This window comes from Chiloscyllium plagiosum, unplaced genomic scaffold, assembly GCF_037043375.1.
Source record: "Chiloscyllium plagiosum isolate Xiang-an unplaced genomic scaffold, Cpla_swu_hap1 HiC_scaffold_13, whole genome shotgun sequence".
Taxonomy (NCBI): domain Eukaryota; kingdom Metazoa; phylum Chordata; class Chondrichthyes; order Orectolobiformes; family Hemiscylliidae; genus Chiloscyllium; species Chiloscyllium plagiosum.
The window spans coordinates 69345261-69364462 of record NW_028270151.1 but is presented as its reverse complement, the minus strand read 5'-3'; the positions used below and the strand labels follow the sequence as shown (position 1 = coordinate 69364462).

Here is a 19202-nt window from a genome sequence, read left to right as displayed (position 1 = left end):
GTAATAAAGCAGAGGAATGGGTCTGGGTGGGTTACTCATCAGAGGGTCGGTGTGGACTTATTGGGCCGAATGGCCTGTTTCCACACTGTAGGGATTCTATGATGATTCATATGCCTTAATTACAGCCTTAATTGTAACATTACCTCAAGTTGTTTGCTTAAGTGGACATCTAAAACTTTCCTATTACATCCTCTGTTCACAACTCTTATAGGCAAGCTACTGATGTAGCAATCTTCTTAAAGCAAAGAAGGGGGTAGACTCTCCACTAGCCAGACAGTTGTTATTCTTGTGTAGATAGGAGATGCACATGGAGACCAGTGTAGCAGATTCCGAAGAAATTGCCTGGGAAATTGAAGATTCCACTCAGTAATTCCTCTACTCCTGGAAATCTCTGAAAGTCTTAATAACAAAAACATAGATTTTGGATGGATTTGATACAATTAAGTTAAATAGTTACTCAGGAAAAGTTAGACTATCAAATACATAGTCTACCTCTTGAGCAACTGCCCAACAACCTCTATACTCATCCCCTGTCCTGGGACACACCCCCAAAAAAACAGCAGAACAACTTTCACAGCTGACTGCTGTGAAAAGGGGGCATGGTTTGCCTTCTCCTGAAAGTTCAATGCTATGTAAGAACCATCAGAATGGAAGGACACCCTTTGTGTTGCTGAGGGAGCCTCAAGTGGAATTTTTTTGTAAAAAAGGTTGAAGTCGCAATCTACACTCATCAGAAAGCCTGGCACAAGATACCTTTCAACACCTAGCATTTCACGTTATGTGAATATTCCCAATTAAATACAAAACAAGATTAAAATAATCAAATCTTCTTGTTCCTCCTTGTTTACACAATCAAAGACATTCTCTGTCCAATTCTAATTTCCAACCTCTTTCCTTTTTAGAAAACTTGAATTCAAGTCTTTACCTTTCCCTTGTCTTTTCCTCCCTATTAAGTTCAAGTCTCTCTATGTGGAAGATGATTGTGATTGCTGGATGCCGGTCATCTGAGCCTTCCATCTTTCAGTCCAAGGTAAGGACATTTTGCAGAGTGTTCTGTCCCATGCGCAACTTCTCGGTACTGAAGCAGCCCATGTTCATTTGCACAAGATCAAGGAAGCAGTCAAGCTTGGGCTGACAGGTGGCAATTTGATTGTGCAACATTGTGGCAGGCAATTACCATTTTGACAAAGAGAAAAACTAACCATTTCTTCTTCACATTCAACAGCATTACCATCAAAATTATGGGGCCTACCATTTATCAGAAACTGAATTGGAACAGTCATTTCAATCCTGTGCAGAATAGCAAGACAGAGGTTCAGAATTCCACAGTGTTTAACTAACGTCCAGACTTGGCAAACCTGCCACTTTTTAAATAGCACAGGTTAGGAATATAATTCAGTATTTTCTGGCCAGGCTGTGTGCTACTTGAACATATTCAAGAAACTCAACATCATCAAGAATAAAGCAGCCTAATTTATCAGCATCTCATTCAATCCCAGTACCACCAATGCACAGCGGAGAGTGTACCCTCTATAAGATGCACTATAGAAACAATCAAGCCCGTTTGAACCACACCTTACCAACCTCTGATCTTTACTGCCATTACTTTCCCCTTGGTTCACAGTCTTCACTGCCTCGAAAACCTGTAAACCTCCTTCTAACAGCATGGTCAGTGTGCCTTCATCACGTGGATTGCAATGCTTGAAGAAGACATCTCATCACCACCTTTTCAAGGATAATGAGAAATGGGCAACTAGTGATAGCTACGTCCCACAAAACAATGAAAAAATGATGCACCAAAAACATTTGTAAGGCTATTTGGATGGCAAGGTTGGCTTACTTTTTATTATTCTTGCATGGTTCATTCCTAATTGCCATAGCGTAAGATGAATAGAGATATATAGCATGGAACCAGAGGTAGTATGCCCAACTCATCCATGCCTTTTACCTGAGTGGATGTTTTCAAGAGATAGGCATCCAACACATTGCTGTGGAGTCCTATGTAGGGTAGTTCAGATAAGGATGGCAGATGTTCTTCCTGATAGGACATTAGTGAAACAAATGGTTCTTTACAGCAATCAATGATAGTTTCGCCATTACTGAGACAGGTTTTCAATACCAAATTAGTTGAAATTTAATTCTAATTGTCATGATATTTGAATTCACATCCCCAAGGACTAGTCTACATCACATACTAACCCAGTTATATGATATCATGAAGCCATCATGTCCCCCTGCACTGGTTGGGGCCTCTCTGTCAGCCTAACAAACACCAGGCCTTGTAGTGTGTGACTAAAGGGCCTTATGCTTATTTTATGCACCAAGCAGGAACTGGTTTGGCCTGAAGGCATCAGGCCCAACCTCCTGCTGTATTCATTGTTCATCTTTTAGCTATAATTATGGGGGAAACAGATAACAAAATCAATTCTTTTTGGAAATGATTGTTCTGGTCACATTGGACTTCCATTTCGAACTATATGAGACCAATTGAACTATTATGTCTCATTCATCATTGTTATTGGATTTTCCTTCCTCAGCTATTTTCAAATGGGCTACTGAAGACTCAATCAGAGCAGTAATTACCTTTAACGATATGCTTGAGATTCTGAAACCAAGAGAAGCATGACATTTCCAGACCCAAACCACAAATATGATCTGCTTTGCTTAACACCCTCCGATTCTCTCAGTGAGATCTCCAGGAAGTTCTCTAAATATGTTCAATACTGATAAGGACAGACCAATGACATTTGTATAAAAGTCAAACCACTTTCTGAGACATAATACAAATATCCAGAATTTATTTCAGATGCACAGCACTGATACCTAAGAAAACTAAGGGTACAGGCGAAATACGTCTTTTATGAATTTCTTCAGAAAACTGGTAAGCATTTCTGATTATTCTCATTTGTATAAGTACAGTTAGAGCCAGCTGCTTGAGTAGCAGCAGCATGATAAAATATTATTAAACCAAAGATTACTACGGGTCCTAATTGTCAAATGAACAAAATATCATCCGCTAAAACTGTGGTAACATTACACAAGCAGAATTCCCATTGATGGTTGCAATTACTGCACTTCTTAGGAGTCTTTTAATGTGTTCCAGGTCCCAAAATAGTTTGATCTATTAGAATGAAGCTAAATATGTTTGAAAGAGGATAAAATATTCACTGTTATCTACTTTTAAATTCCAGTTATCTTTGCTTAATGCTTTTCTCTTACTCACTAACTTTTCTTGTATCAGTGCCTTTTGAAAGAAAAGTTATGGATTCTTAGAACTAAAGCACAAAAAACTTGAATCTGGGTCCAAAGCTGTCAGTTTTTATTTTACAAAAGCATCATGAGTCTCATATTGTACTGCATAAAAGTAGCTTAAACATGTAAAATGATTGCTTGTTCACATTCACAAGTCAAAATTATCTCCAGTCTAAATTAGCTACATTATTTTCTGTGATTGGTTGCTACCCTATTGCTACTAGTCCTAATAACATGGAAACATAGAAAATAGGAACAGGAGGAGGCTTTTCAGCCCTTTGAACCTGCTCCACCATTCATCACACTTAAGTCTGATTGTCCAACTCAATAGCCTAATCCTGCTTTTTCCTCATAACTTTTTACCCAATTTGCTCCAGTGCTATATCTAGCTGCCTCTTGAATACATTCAATGTTTTGGTATCAACTACTTCCTTTGGTAATGAATTCCACAGGCTCACCACTCTTTGGGTGAAGAAATATCTCCTCATCTCCATCCTAAACGGTCTATTGCTGCCCTTAAATTCTGCAATCAACATGTCTTGCATTTTTACACCATCTTTCATGACTCTAAGATACAGTATTGTACATTACAACTAATGAAGTACTTGTGAAATTTGTCAGTAATGTTCTTTGATGATGATGAATTCCCATTTATGATACTGGTATATGAATTGCTCAGCAAAATATACCCTAAATTTTGCAATCCAGCCAGGGTTTGTAACATTATGTTTACTCTTTTTTTCATGTGTGCACAATTCTGACTGTTTATCCTGGGCAAATTTTTCTTTGTACACTGTCCAGTAGTTTGGAATAAGTCTTCCAATTGTCAGACAAAGAGAAATGAAGTACTTTCTTTTATAGATTAATTCCTGGCCCACAGTCTCATTTCTTCTTTTAAGTATACTCATCATGCTTTACCTCAGTGCTGTCTGATTGGCAAGGATTAAACAATATCAATTATCCTATAGTATTCTAATTTAAATAGTTATGCAGTTCTATATCATATGAACTATCTTAGTCTGTTTAATAATCTCCATACATTTATACATATTTTCATGTTGGCCCATTTAATGACTTGTATCAAGAGACACATGAATACAGATGATTGCAAATTCTCATGAGGTTGGCCTCAAAATCCACAGGCAAAGATAGGACTTATCAAAGCTGATAAGTTAGCTCTTCTCAGCATCTCATACATATCTGGCAGCAGCCTGAAGAGCGAGTTTGTTATCTTCTGTTGATATGTCAGCTGACTTCATAGTTAATTTCACTGCTTTACTTCATCATAAATATCAAGTAAAGTAAATGTTACATTTTGAATGTGAACTTCAATGCTTGCCTCCTTCCTTTACCAATAACTAAAAATCCAACACTTTGCCACATTTCAGCAAATAATGGTTGAAGGCTTGCTTTAAGGCAGAGAATTTAGGAACACAAATATTGAATGGTTATGTGCACAAATACTTCCTGCAATTGATTGCAGGCTATAATCCCCTATCCCCTTCAATCTTTATAGAAAAAATGGCTTATTCTTTATCTATTCAGAAATCTACTCAGTGGCTGATGTTCCTTTCTCACATTTCTATCTGCAGTATTGAACAGTCTATCTGGTTTATCTATGTGTCTGTCTAAAGTTTATTTTAATTACATGTTCCTACAGTATTCTAATTCCTACACCCATACATTTCAATACAATATAAACTATGGGAGATAGTTGCTTCCTGTGTAGATGAGAGTGAGAACCGAAGGAAGGATGAGCAAACTGACAATCGTGACATGGTAGAGGAAGCCACTCAAGCGGTTGGAGGAAAAAGAAATGTAGTTGTAATCAGGGATAGTACAGTCAGGGGAGTAGACACTGTTCTCTGTGTCCAAGATTGAGCATCCCAATGGTTGTGTTGTCTGCTTAGTGCCCAGGTTTAGGATATCTCATCTGAGCTGCAGAGGAACTTGGAGGGGAAAGATCAGTTGTTATGGTCTATGTGGAGATCAGCAATATGCGTAGAAAATGGAAAGACGTTCTGCTAAGGGATATGAGCAGCTAGGGGCTAAATTAATAAACAGAAGCAAAAGGTCATAAATTCCAGATTACTAACTGAGCCACGAGCAAACTCACACAGGGTCAAAAAGATTAAAGAGATAACACGTTAGAAAGACAATAATGACAGAAAAAGTAAACTATAAGGGCAAATTAGTGAGGAATACAAAAACTAAGCTTATTTAAATATATAAAAAGGAATAGAGGTCAAAGTGAACATAGGCCCATTAGAAAATGAATCTGGAGGAACAGTTATAAGAACAAAGAAATGATAGAGGAGTTAAATAGATATTTTCTATCAGTCTTTATGACGGAAGATACTTCAAACATACCATTAATACTAAGAAATACAGGAGGAAAATTAAATGCTATGACCATCACTAGAAGTAGCATTATAAAAACTGCTGAAAGCTGAGAAGTGGCCTGGTCTTGATGGCTTGGATCCTATGATAGTAAAAGAGGAAGTGACAGAGATAATGGATACATTGGGTTGTAATTTTCCAAAAATCCCTGGATGCCGAAGTAATACCAGAGATTTGGAAAACTGTCAATATGGCTCTCCTATTCAAAAAAGAGGGAGGCAAATGTGGGTAACTGTAGGCCAATTTGACTAGCATTTTTTGCTGGAAAAGTATTGGAATCCATTATAAAGGAGCTAATAGCAAGTCTTTTGAAAAAATCATAATCCAATTTATCAAAGTCGACAGGGCTTCAAGAAAGGGAATTCACGGCTACTTAATTTATTGGAGCTTTTTGAGGAAATCTCAATCAGAGGTGGATTGAGGTTGTACTTGGACTTTCAAATGGCATTCAACAATGTACCTCACAAAATGTTAAGTCACAGGATAAGAGGCCACTGAGTTGGAGGTAGTGTATTGGCATGGACAGAGAATTAGCCTATAGGCAGGATACAGCGAGTGGGGATCAGGGGTTCTTTTTCAGGTTGGTGACCTATAGCCAGTGGGGTTTCACAGAGATCAGTGCTGGACCACAACTGTTTCTAATACCTTAATGGCTTGGAGGAAGAAAGTGAGCGTACTGTAGTCAAATTTGCAGACAATACAAAAGTAGATGGAAAGGCAAATTGTGGGAGGATTGCAAACAGTTTAGAGGAGGTATTGATAAGTTAAGTGGGCAAACAGTTGGCAAATGTAGTATAATGCTGGAAAATATGAAATTGTCCATTTAGAAAGGAGAATAAAAGAGCAAAGTATTATATAAATGGAGAAAATTTTGCAAAAAGCTGCAATACAAAGGGACTTGGGGGTACTTGTGCACTAAATACAGAAATTTAGCATAGAGCTTACAATCCAGAAGACTAATGAATGCTGGCCCTTATTTTAAAGGGGTATAAGAGTAAAGAAATCTAGCTGCGACTGTACAAGGTGCTGGTGAGACCACATCTGGAATCCTGTGAGTAGTTTTAGTCCCCTTATTTGAGGAAAAATATTATTTCATTGGGAAAAGTTCAGAGAAAGTCCACGAGGATGATCCCTGGTATGGAGAGGTTATCTTATGAGTGAAGGCTAAACAGATTGAGACTCTCCTCAGTGGAGTTTAGAAGATTGAGAGGCAATCTCATTGAAACATATCAGATTCTTAAGGGACTTGACGGGTAAATTTAAGAGGAATTTTCCTGTTATGGGAGAGTCTAGGACCAAAGGACATAGACTTAGAATAAAGAGGCCCTAATTTAAGTCTAAGATCAGGGAGAATTTCTTCTCTCAAAGGGTTGTGAGTATTTTGAACTTGTTGCCACATACAGCTGTCGGGGTTTGTGTCTATTTAAAGCTGAGAGGGATAGATTCTTGGTCATTGGGGAATCAAGGGTTACAGGGAAAATGAAGGAAAGTAGATACGCGAATGTCAGATCAGCCATGATCCTATTGAATGGCAGAGTAGGCTCGAGGGCTGAATGTCCTACTCCCATTCCTGTTTCTTATGGTCTAATGGTCTAACCCACCTGCAGTTAACTTGGAAATAGAATGAAGGGTTGGTGAATGAGCAAGAGATGCTAATGGGGATGCATACATGTGACTGAGAATGATCTAAAGATATAATAAATAGTCCCTTTTGAATAATTAAAGCTTTCAGTACATTTAGAAGTACCGTAGACTGCCCTTATTGAAGTTAGTCACTTTGAAGTACAGTGGGAAAAACAGATTGTATTAATTGCTGGTGATTTTATGTAATCATATAGAATGAGTGATAAAGTTTTCGATTTAGTACATTTGCTGATTCTGGCTTAATTTCTGCCCAGAATTGCACCCATTTTGAAATGTGATTTTACTTACCTTGAGATTTTTTTTGTCAAACCAACTTAATATCACTGAGTGCAAGATCTACCCTGAGCCAATGCAATCGTACAACCTTTATTAAAATACAGTTGTTTGTGAAATGAGTTTTACATCAAAATATCTTGTTAATATATTTAGAAGTGACAAGGAAGGAAGGTCTTACGAGGAAAGGCTGAGGGATCTGAGGCTGCCTTCGTTGGAGAGAAGAAGGTTGAGAGGAGACTTAATTGAGATGTATAAGATAATCAGAGGGTTAGAAAGAGTGGACAGTGAGAGCCTTTTTCCTGAGATGGTGAAGGTAAACACGAGGGGACATAGCTTTAAATTGAGGGGTGATAGATTTAGGATGGATATTAGGGGTAGTTTCTTCACTCAGAGATTAGTAGGGGCATGGAACGGCCTGCCTGCAACAGTAGTAGACTTGCCAACGTTAAGGGCTGTTAAATGGGCATTGGGCGTACATATGGATAATAATGGAACGGTGTAGGTTAGATGGGCATCAGATTATTTTTCACAGGTCAGCGTATCATCGAGGGCCGAAGGGTCTGTGCTGCATTGTAACATTTTATGTTCTATAAGCCTCTGACTCGTCAACACGTCTGCAGCTCTCTGGAGCAGGAGTCTGGCTGCTGATCATCTCACATAGGAACAGGCTGATGGGTTCCACTTGAGTGCTTGATGGGCATCAGATTCTGTTGGACCTTCCCCAAAGACCTTACTGGCTTTCTCCACCAGTCCTCCAACTGGTCAACAAGATTCCCATCCACCTGCCAGTAACCTGCAAAACATCCATCCTTTATCTCTGTACAATCTGATTTGAAATCAGTCAAATTCAGTGGTTAAAAAGACACCAAAAATTATTTTGGTAATATTAATTACACCAATCAGTTAATTAACGAATTAAAGCAATAATCCCATTTAAAATCTTATAAAACAGATTATTTGGTGTCCTTGTAGTCTAAGTAGCCAATTTATATTTTTTAAATTGCACTGTCCTGCAGACAAATGCAATTAGTCCAAACCCTCAGTCAGTGATTAATTCACTCCTAAAGGGCTATGACAGGGTGTCCAAAGGAAGGAAACTGAGTGTTTAGGTGGGACCTGCTGCTAGCTCAACATTGGTAAAACTAACTCAAAGGTCACAAATTAGTCTTGCGAAATATGCAAATTCTTCATTCTGTGTGGGTGTAACATTTGTTATCTCCAACTGCTTTTGAATTAAGTGGCTCATTAGGCTATTACAGAGGGCAGTTAAGATATAATCACCATAGCTTTGGGATCTCAAATCACGTGTAAATCAGAATTGCTAAGGATGACAGATTTTCTTCTCTAAAGGGCAAATGGGTGGTTTACAACAATGATTACATGGTCACCATTAGACTCACATTTCATTTCTAGATTTTGCTGAATTCAGATTTTACATTTGCTATGGTAGGATTCAAACCCACATCCTCAAAACATTAGCCTGGATTACTAGTCCAGTGACATCGCCACTATGCTACTCCTCTATAAGGAACAATTTAAAAACCATACAATTACTGTAAGGCTAAAGTCACTATAATCCTGTCAGAGCATAGAAACTGGTATCTCATTAGACAGACAATAGGTAGTGGGTCATCACACCTTGCGGATGACAGGGACAGGAGAATCGACGTTTCGGGCATAAGCCCTTCTTCCTGCTCCTCTGATTCTCCTGCTCCTCTGATGCTGTCTGACCTGCTGTGCTTTTCCAGCAACACATTTTTCAGCTCTGATCTCCAGCATCTGCAGTCCTCACTTTCTCCTTGGATGTCATAGAGTCAGACAGCTATACAGCACAGAAACCGATCTTTCTGTCCAACCTGTCCACGCTGGGGTGCTGGTTTCTCTGGAGTGTCGGAGGCTGAGGGATGACCTTATCAAGGTTTATAAAACCAGGAGGGGGCATGGATAGTGTAAATAGACAAGGTCTTTTTCCTAAGGTGGGGAGTCTAGAACTAGAGGGCATAGGTTTAGGTTGAGAGGGGAAAGATTTAAAAGGGACCTAATGGGCAATTCTTTCATGCAGGCAGTGGTGCATGTATGGAATGAGCTGCCAGAGGAAGTGGTTGGGGCTGGTACAATTACAACATTTAAGAGGCATCTGGATGGGTGTATGAATAAGAAGAATATGGACCAAGTGCTGGCAAATTGGACTAGATTCGGTTAGGACATCTGGTCGGCATGGATAAGTTGGACCGAAGAGTCTGTTTCTATGATTATGGCTCTATGACCTGGCATACCAATATGACCTAGTCCCATTTGCCAGCATTTGGCTCGTATCTCTCTGAACCTTTCCTATTCATATGACCATCCAGATGCCTTTTAAATTGTACCCTGGCAATATTCTACAGAAGCATGTTGTTAAACTTGAGAGGGTGAAGAAAAGATTTACAAGGATGTTGCCAGGTTTGGAGGTTTTGAGCTATAGGGAGAGGCTGAATAGGCTGGGGCTGTTTTCCCTGGAGCACTAAGGCCAAGGAGTGACATTATGGAAGTTTATAAAATCATGAGGGCATGGTTAGAGTAAATAGGCAAGGTATTTTCCCCAGAGTGGGGTTCCAAAACTAGAGGGCATGGATTTAAGGTGAGAGGGGAAAGACTTAAAAGGACCTGAGGGGCAACTTTTTCCATGCAGAGGGTGGTGCGTGTATGGAATGAGCTACCAGAGGAGGTGGTGGAGGCTGGTACAATGAAGCATTTAAAAGGCAACTGGATAGGTATATGAATAAAAAGGGTTTAGAGGGATATGGGCCAAATGCTGACAAATGGGACTAGATTTATATGGGATATCGACATGGTCGGCATGGATGGGTTGGACCAAAGGGTGTGTTTCTGTACTATACATCTCTATGACTGTAGAAAAGTGACCAGAATTATACACAATATTCTAAAATTGGCCTCACTAATGTTCTGAATAGACGCAACATGACATCCCGACTCCTACACTCAGTGAGCTGACCAATGAAGGCAAGCGTGCCAAACGCCTTTTTCACCACCCAGTGTACCTGTGATTCCACTTTCAAGGAACTATGCATCTGCACCCCTAGGTCTCTTTGTTTGGTAATACTCCCTAGGAGCCTACCATTAAGTGTATAAGTCCTGCCCTGATCTGTCTTACCAAAATGTAACACCACACATTTATCTAAATTAAACTCCATCTGCCACTCCTCAGCCCATTGGCCCAAATAATCAAGGTCCCATTGTACTCTGAGATAATCTTCACTGTCCACTACACCACCGAATTTGGCGTCATCTGCAAACTTACCAACCACATTCCCTATATTCACAACCAAATCATTCATATTAATGAGTCTTTCATGGTAACCTCAGCAGGTACAGGAAATGAACCAAAGCTGTGGGCACTTCACTGCTTTGCAAACCAACAAGCTGAGCTAGCTGACTCTCTACACTGCCACCAGTCAAAATTTAAAGCACTTTTTTGAAAAACTGCTTGGTTCTGAATTATATGGAGGTTATTGTTGACGAATCAACAACCCCTTACTGCAACACGTAACCGCAGACGTAAATCCACTTACAAACACAAGTAAAATTTGGAGCATTTGGAAACATCTTGAGACTTCTAGGCACCTGGATAAGGTAGTAGGTGTTGTAGTTGTAGAATAAAGAAAACGCTTACAATGTCAAAGGATTGATTGGAATTAGTTTATCAGAGTTCTTTGCAAGTTAGGGCTTAAGTAGGTTTGAATGCAATGGTGTCTGCTGCTCATTGCAGACAAAGAAGACTTTGAAGAGGAATGGGAAGAAGCAATGGTCAAAGCTGTCGAAAGAATTCTTTCCCGGGAGCACCATCAAATTCACCAGAATATCTAAGAAAATAAAAGGTGGAATCTTACAGGAGTCAAAGCAACTTGGGCTATGGTGAAATTAATGGCAGAATATGATAAGAACTCCAGCAAGGCCTTTCTTGACTTCCAGAGCAATCCATCTACTATGCTTTTGACAAGTAGCGAGGTGGGTTATAGTTGCTTGGCCTATTGTCGACAAAAAGGGAGGGATTGAGTGAGATGAACTGGGTGGCTCACTGTTGCAGCAAGTGTTCTGAGGGAATGAGTAGGTAGTGCAGTGAGCATGTGGGGTTATTGCTATAGGAGCTTTCAGAGGGTGAGAGGTACTGAGGGAAGATTGTGAAGCCTATGGTCAGGAGGATAGAACATGAGCCTTGGTGGGAGGTGAATGCAGTAGCAGAAATAAAGTGTAAGGCAGCAGAGAAGCAGGTGGTATTTACCCTGCGAGCAATAAAAACACTTGAGAGCTATTGGTCATTTGTCCCCTCTGTAGAGACAGCACTGACCTGGGCGATAACTAATGGTGTAATCTCCTCTGCCTGCCCTCCTTTGCATCAGTCCTCACCTTCACTTCATCTCCTGTTCAAATATTTATAAAACTATACAACCATGTTGAAAGGAATCATCAATGTACTACATGTTTCTCATTGCCTTTGTGTTCTCATTCATTGATGCTGATAATGCATCAGTGATGTAAATGTATTGTACAGGACTCTCTGACGTCATGTTTTTACAATCTTATTATCACCAACCCACCCTCCACTCCCAACACCTTCCCTTTCCACTGCATGAGGTGTAAAACCTGTGCTCACACCTCCCCCGTCATCTCCCTTCAAGTCCCCAAAGGATTTTTTCACATCCGGCAGAGATTTTTCTGCACATCCATCCACCTCATCTACTGTGTCTGTTGCTCTTGAGGTGGTCTCCTCTACATCAGGGAGACAGAATGCCAATTTGCAGAGCGTTTCAGGGGACATCTCTGGGACACACGCACCAAACAAGCCAACTGCTCTGTGGCCGATCACTTCAACTCCCCCTCCCACTCCACCAAGGACATGCAAGTCTTGTGCCTCCTCCACCGCCAACCCCAAGCCACCCGACATCTGGAGGAACAATGCTTCATCTTCTGCCTTGGGACCCTCCAACCACACAATATCAACATCAGCTTCACTAGTTTCCAAATCTGCCTTACCCACACCTCATCCCAGATCCAACTCTCCAACTCAGCATCACCCTCTTGACCTGTCCTATCTGTTCATCTTCCTTCCCATCTACCTGCTCCACCTACCACACTGACCTATCACAATTATACCCCACCAGCATCCACCTATTGCCTTCCCACCTACCCTCCCTCAGCTCCACCCCCAGTCCCTCTATTTATCTCTCATCCCCCTTCCCCCTCCACATTCCCTGAGGAAGGGCTTGTGCCTGAAATGACTCTCCTGCTCCTCTGATGCTGCCTGACCTGCGGCGCTTTTGCAGCACCACACTTTTCAACTCTGGCTTTTCCAACATTTGCAGTCCTCACTTTCTCCTTATTATCACTCAACATAAACCTTGTGCTAATGATTTAAAGACTTCAAGAATGAGCCTTTAACTACTTGTTTGTCATTCAAGCATTGAAAAAAACACTGAAGCAGAAACCAATTAAATCTTTTACAACCAAATTTCCAGCTCATTCATTCCCTCGTGATCTGTGATCATCTTATTTCCACACCAGTCAGGGGGCGTGACATATTTGCTGTCTCCCTACCCTCTCCTCCACCCCAAAAGACCCCACATCTGCTGCACAATTCCATAATGCAATTTGTGATGCATAAACTGAGATCATAATTGGTCTTTCTGGGTCTAATGGCATCAAAGCCAATTTTTCCATCAGCAAATTTTTCTATATCCCCTCACCTTTTCTTAATCATGGTTTCAGCTGAAATCTTGTTTCTTTTCTAATGGTTTTGTGGATGGCGTTTCATTTTCTGAAGGATTTTCTTCTGTTTATTTCCACAGATATCTGCATTTATTTCTTGCACTTCCTGCTTATAGCTAAAACCTTTCTCTTGTTAAATTGAATGGCTTCTCACTGATGCCATTGATAAATAATAATTCAGTACCTTCGAATGGGCATTTAGAATCATAGAATCTCTAAAGAGTGAAAACAGGCCCAACAAGTCCACACTGATCCTCTGACGAGTATCCCACCCAGACCCATTCCCCTATCCTATAATTTTACATTTCTCCTGACTAATGCACCTAACCTGCACATTCTGGAACACTATACGCAACTTAGCATGGCCAATTAACCTAACCTGTATGTGTTTGAACTGTGGGAGGAAACCAGATCACCCACAAGAAACCCATGCAGACATAGGTAGACTGTGCAAACTCCACCCAGACAATCACCCGAGGTTGGAATCAAACCTGGGTCCCTGGCATTGTGAGGCAGCAGTGCTAACCACTGGGCATCCATGCCATGCTTATTAAGTTTCATATTGATTCTTGGGGCAACTTTAAGTCCTACCTGAGCTTTATTCCTCTTGTATTGGAGCTTGATGTATCAGTAACCTCACTGTATTCACAGTATGAGGTTGCATTTCTGGACCTGAATTGTGAAACTTTGTCCGTGACAAGGAGAACTAAACACTTCATGCCAATTCAGTTTCCATCAGCTTTCGAGTAATCTAACTTTTTAAACATTTTTGAGAAAAGCTGAACAAATGCCAGGAAAGAATCACAATACAAAATCTCAAAAGGAAAGTAGAATTTATAATACACAATTTATACAGTGTTTGACTTGAATGATAAATAAACTCTGACTGGTAGAAGCCAGTTGCTTTTTTTCAGTCACCAACTAATGAATAATGGGTTACCCAATCTGTTGTGGTTTTCCTGTTGCTCAATTCTGATTTAGCAATATGTGGAATGACATGTAGTCCAACCACTAAAAGGGATTTGTGCATTTCTATCCACATCAGAATCAGGTCTTTTGTGATGCTTACCTATCTTATGTTGTGTTGAGTATTCATAGCATGCACTTATGCCAAAAGATTAAATTTCCCACAAAAGCCCAAACCTAATATTGGCTACACATCTATAACAGATATCTAGCATGTTATACTCATAAAGGGGCAGCACAGTGGCTCAGTGGTTGGTACTGTTGCCTCAGTGCTAGCGACTCGGGTTCGACTCCAGCCTCGGGCGACTGTCTGTGTGAAGTTTGCACATTCTCCCCGTGTCTGCATGGGTTTTGTCCGGGTGCTCTGATTCCCTAACACGGTCCAAAAATGAGTAGGTTAGGTGATTTGGCTATGCTAAATTGTCCATAGTGTTCAGGGGTGTACAGGTTAGATGCATTAGTCAGGGGAAGTTCAGGGTAATGAGCCTCGGTGGGATACTCTTCAAAGGGACAGTATGGACTTGTTGGGCCGAAAGACCTGTTTTCACACTGTAGGAATTCTAATTCTAAAGAAAATAATGCTGGCCAAAAGCCTTCTTTTGAAGGAGGTGGGTAAGCCATTGCTTTTACCTTAACCTCATGCAGTTTAAGTTTAAGCTATATTTTTTTGCAATTATATGCAGATATGGCATACTCTTCACTTGCTACATCCAGATTAAATTGTCTAAGAAAAAGAGTAAGTGTTAAAAATAGAGATTATCAGGTACATGAAATGGAAGTTATCTGTAAGTCTATGTCTGAGGTACTCTGGAGGACCCGGAGACAATCACCCACAGCGAAATGAATGGGAGAAAAGACAGACCCCGTGTTACTGAAACAGTGCCAGTTTCAATCGAAGTGGCTGTGGAGGGATAGAGACTGTCACACAACCCAAACAGATTTTTTGATGAATAAAGTATTTTTTGAAATAAAAGAAAGGCTCCTTCTGGAATGGGTCTTTGCAAAGGGACTCTGGAGAGAGATCCAATTATTTTTGTTGAGGTTTGTCCCAGCAGCTCCATGACACAGGACTCTGTGCTCTACAGTCTGTTCCCAGGACTCCTCCTACATGTACATACAAACCAGGATCATTCCAAAATATGAGCTGGGGAGGTCGGGATAGCGCTTTAGGATTGGGAGAGGAGAAGACTATAGGGGAGCAGGGTTCAGGCCGGCATTGGGAGCAGGGGAGGTCGGGTTAGCCCTTTGGGATTGGGAGTGAGCAGAAGCCTATCAGGGAACAGGGTCATTGGGAGCAGGGGAGGTTGGGTTAGCACTTTGGGATTGTGTTTGAGGAGAATCCTATAGGAGAACAGAATCCAGAACTGCACTGGGAGCAGAAGAGGTCAGTATAGCACTTTGGGATTGGGTTTGAGGAGGACCCAAAGGGGAGTAAGCTTCAGGTCTGCATTGGGAGCAGGAGAAGTAGGGATAGCACTTTGGGATTGGGAGTGAGGAGAAGACTATAGGGGAACAGGGTTCAGGCCTGTGCAGACAATCAGCCTTCATTTTGCCTGGAAATGACAGGAAGCCTGGAGGAAAATGGGAGGCCACTGGATTTGTGGGAGAAACAGAGAGAGAGAGACTGAGACTTCCAGGATGGAGAAGGAGAGCGATGCTGCAAAGAAGAGAGATCAATTCCAAACTAAAGTAAAACACGTTTTATTTTGTAATACAGCGAACTCTATTTTACATCCTGCAATGCCATTTGTAGGCAGCAACTGCTATCCATCACTAGAGAATGACATCAGTTATGTTTCTGCTCTTTACTCCACCTCTCAGTGACATTCATAGGATCCTCTGTCTGAAAGACAAGGCGCAGAGTCTTATTCACTTTTAACTTTTGACTGACAGGGAGGAACAGCCACAACCCATTCTATCTAAGATTAGTATACTTCATTTCTCAATGCATTAACAAGTGCAGTAGGTACCAAAATGATTGCCTCCTTCCCATTGATTTAGCTCATAGCACATAGTATTCCACTTGATTGCAGGGCTGCTGGGCTAGCAGCTTGAATTTATACACGATTTAATGTCGTAAAAAAGCATTTTGTCAGGTTTTAAACTGACAAAATAACATGGAGAGAGGATTTGATGTGGGTCAGATGATGTTAAGGCTACCTTTAGCAGGGACCCTCAACAAATATATGGAAATGGGAGATATCAAAAGGGAATTCCAGACCATTGACTTTAGGTGGCTGAAGGTCAGTGTGAGGTTTTGTTTCAAATTGTATTGTCTTGTTGGGAAGTGTGTGTGAATGACGACAACGTCAGCTGAGTTTTCTGTGCCTTAGCTCACTGCCTGAATGCAGGTAGAGGCCAGTATCGGACAGGCATTTCTGATGGGTTTTGGGATTCTTCATAATACATGTTAAAGTAATAATGTGAGCGACTGAAATGCTAGAGAGGGAAAGATCGGTTCACATTCTGCCGTCATAACTCTGTGCTGTTGACTAACATTTCTCCAAGAAAAGGAACTGATATACAAAAGGTAATGTGACCAATTCCAATGGAATTTATATATGAGATGCAGTCAACTCCTGATACACTGAAACAACACATTAAGAAACATGTGTTGCAAGGTAAACTGTTAAGGTGTGTATAAACCAGAGTTGACAATTCACATGGTATAAAACACAATAACTATTGAAGAAAGCCAGGTAACAAGTTATTTGACCAAAGCTCCATACTCATACAATTTTAATCTTAATATTATGCTGATGTTTTACAGCTTGGCAAATTGGAAAGATGACGAACAATGTGACTGTGCATTGCAATGGTTCATTGACGAAAGAAATGCATTATATTTTGATTGGAATATCTATACCAACATTTCTCCTGGGATTAACATTTAATGCAATGACCCTATGGGCATTCTGCTGCAAATTCAGGAAATGGACAGAGACCATTATTTTTTTGACAAACCTGTCGATTTCAGACAGTGTCCTGCTCCTGTCTTTACCCTTCAAGATGTACAGCTACAGGAGTACTTGGAACCTTGGATCGAGCTACTGCACATTTCTCGAATGCTTGTATTTTGTGAACATGTACGTGAGCATCTACACCGTTGTCTGCATAACCGTAGATCGATACATTGCAATAAAGTACCCATTTAAGGCAAAGTACTTCAGGTCACCAATGACAGCCACATTTGCATGTGGTGCAACTTGGATTTTAGTATGTTCACTTTCAATTTTCCTGAAAGTAAAATTTAACAATGCCATTGATGAGAAAATTTGTTTTCAGAAAACCACTGTACAGCCAACGAAAGCTTGGATCATCATTTCCATTGAGTTGTTTGGATTTGTAATACCTTTCCTCATTTTGAGCTTTTGCTCATTTCACATCATCATGACTCTCTGCAAAAAAAGTACAAAATCCCAGGGAAACCTCATGTTCGGACGAAGCATAAAAATTGTCGTCTCAAATCTAATCATCTTTTTTCTTTGTTTCATGCCTTTTCACACAGGATTATTGCTTGAATTTCTGCAAGAGATGTCAAAGCCAGATTGCAAATTGCTGACTAATGTACGTCGTTTTATGAGCGTGTCTTCATCTATAGCTAATATGAACTGCTGCCTGGATGGAATAATTTATTATTATGTCTCCATAGAAACTCGTGAGTTTTTAAATCGAACTAAAAAGAATGGTAACAATTTAAACCTTTACACTGTATCTTTTCAGAACACTCAAGACGCTTGGCAGTCAGGCATTCAGTAGCTCATGATGATGAATATATTCATTGGAGCAGACATACAACATTAGATCATTGACTGCACAACCCTGTTCCATCATTCCATTGGACTATTGCTTACCTGTATCTTGTCTTGAAGCCTAGCACATCACTGATGTCATGTTTATATCACTGTATTCGTGACTATCTCATATTCTACATAGAATGCATTGGCTGAGACAGTATGTGATAAAAGGGATCTGAATGCATACCGAAAGAGAAATGAAAATTTGAAGGGCTACAGAGAAAGGGCTGTGGAATGGGAAGAGCTAATGGCTCTTTCAGAGAACTCCAATAGACAAGACTGGTCAAATAGCATCTTTCTGAATTTCAAGAACAGATGAGAGACCAACAATCCCCAATGTTATAAAATTAATGAATGCAGCCATATATTGATCATGATTCAGGCAGTATCAATCAATGGGAGTTTGTTAACTAGTATGATGTTGAATTAGATGATTAAAAAACAGATTATACAAGGCCACGACCAGTTGAATGACTACTTTTGATCTTGCATCTTATTTCCTTCTACTTACTTTTGTTCCACAAGCCTAACACCTCCATCTAAAAACAAATACTGGAAAAATATAATTCAATCTCCAGCTAAATCTCAAACAATTAGTATTTTTAAAGAATAAAACTCGAGCTAACTACTATAACAACAGATGTATATAGTTAATTCCTCATCATTATAAGATACTTCAAAGTTATTTAAATGTTATGCATTGAAGTTAAGCATATTTTAACATCACATGGTGTAAAGGGGTTTGCATCCTAAAAGTTATGAGCAGAAAGAATTCGCTGAGTAACTAAAAGCGGGTAGAAACACAAACCCATTTAAAAACGTGTAAATTGCTGTCTTTTTATTCCAAAACACACTGATTTGTAAACTAAAATGAATAAAATAAATATAACACAAAACAAAATAATGCAGTGAAAAAGGCCAATTTGAATTTTCCCAAATGCATTTGTACAAAAAAGACAGTGATGTGTCATTCTTTTAATAACAATTTCCTTTCAAAATATTAACTGATCTTTCAGGTGAAAATTGCTCCGTTTGTTTTGCCGAACTGTTGAAATGATAAGAAAATCCAAGACATAACATGAATCTGTGATTTTAATTTCT

At 40.0% G+C, this 19202-nt stretch overlaps 1 protein-coding gene across 1 annotated transcript; it reads left to right on the top strand.

Moving 5' to 3' along the window:
• Nucleotides 1-2822: 2822 nt before the first annotated feature.
• On the top strand, nucleotides 2823-18547 carry LOC122556290 (G protein-coupled receptor 35-like). Its single transcript, XM_043702918.2, has 2 exons — nucleotides 2823-2881; nucleotides 17075-18547. Exon 2 carries the CDS (start codon nucleotides 17092-17094, stop codon nucleotides 18061-18063), a length of 972 nt encoding a protein of 323 aa, XP_043558853.2. The 5' UTR covers nucleotides 2823-2881; nucleotides 17075-17091; the 3' UTR covers nucleotides 18064-18547.
• The last annotated feature ends 655 nt before the right edge of the window (nucleotides 18548-19202 follow it).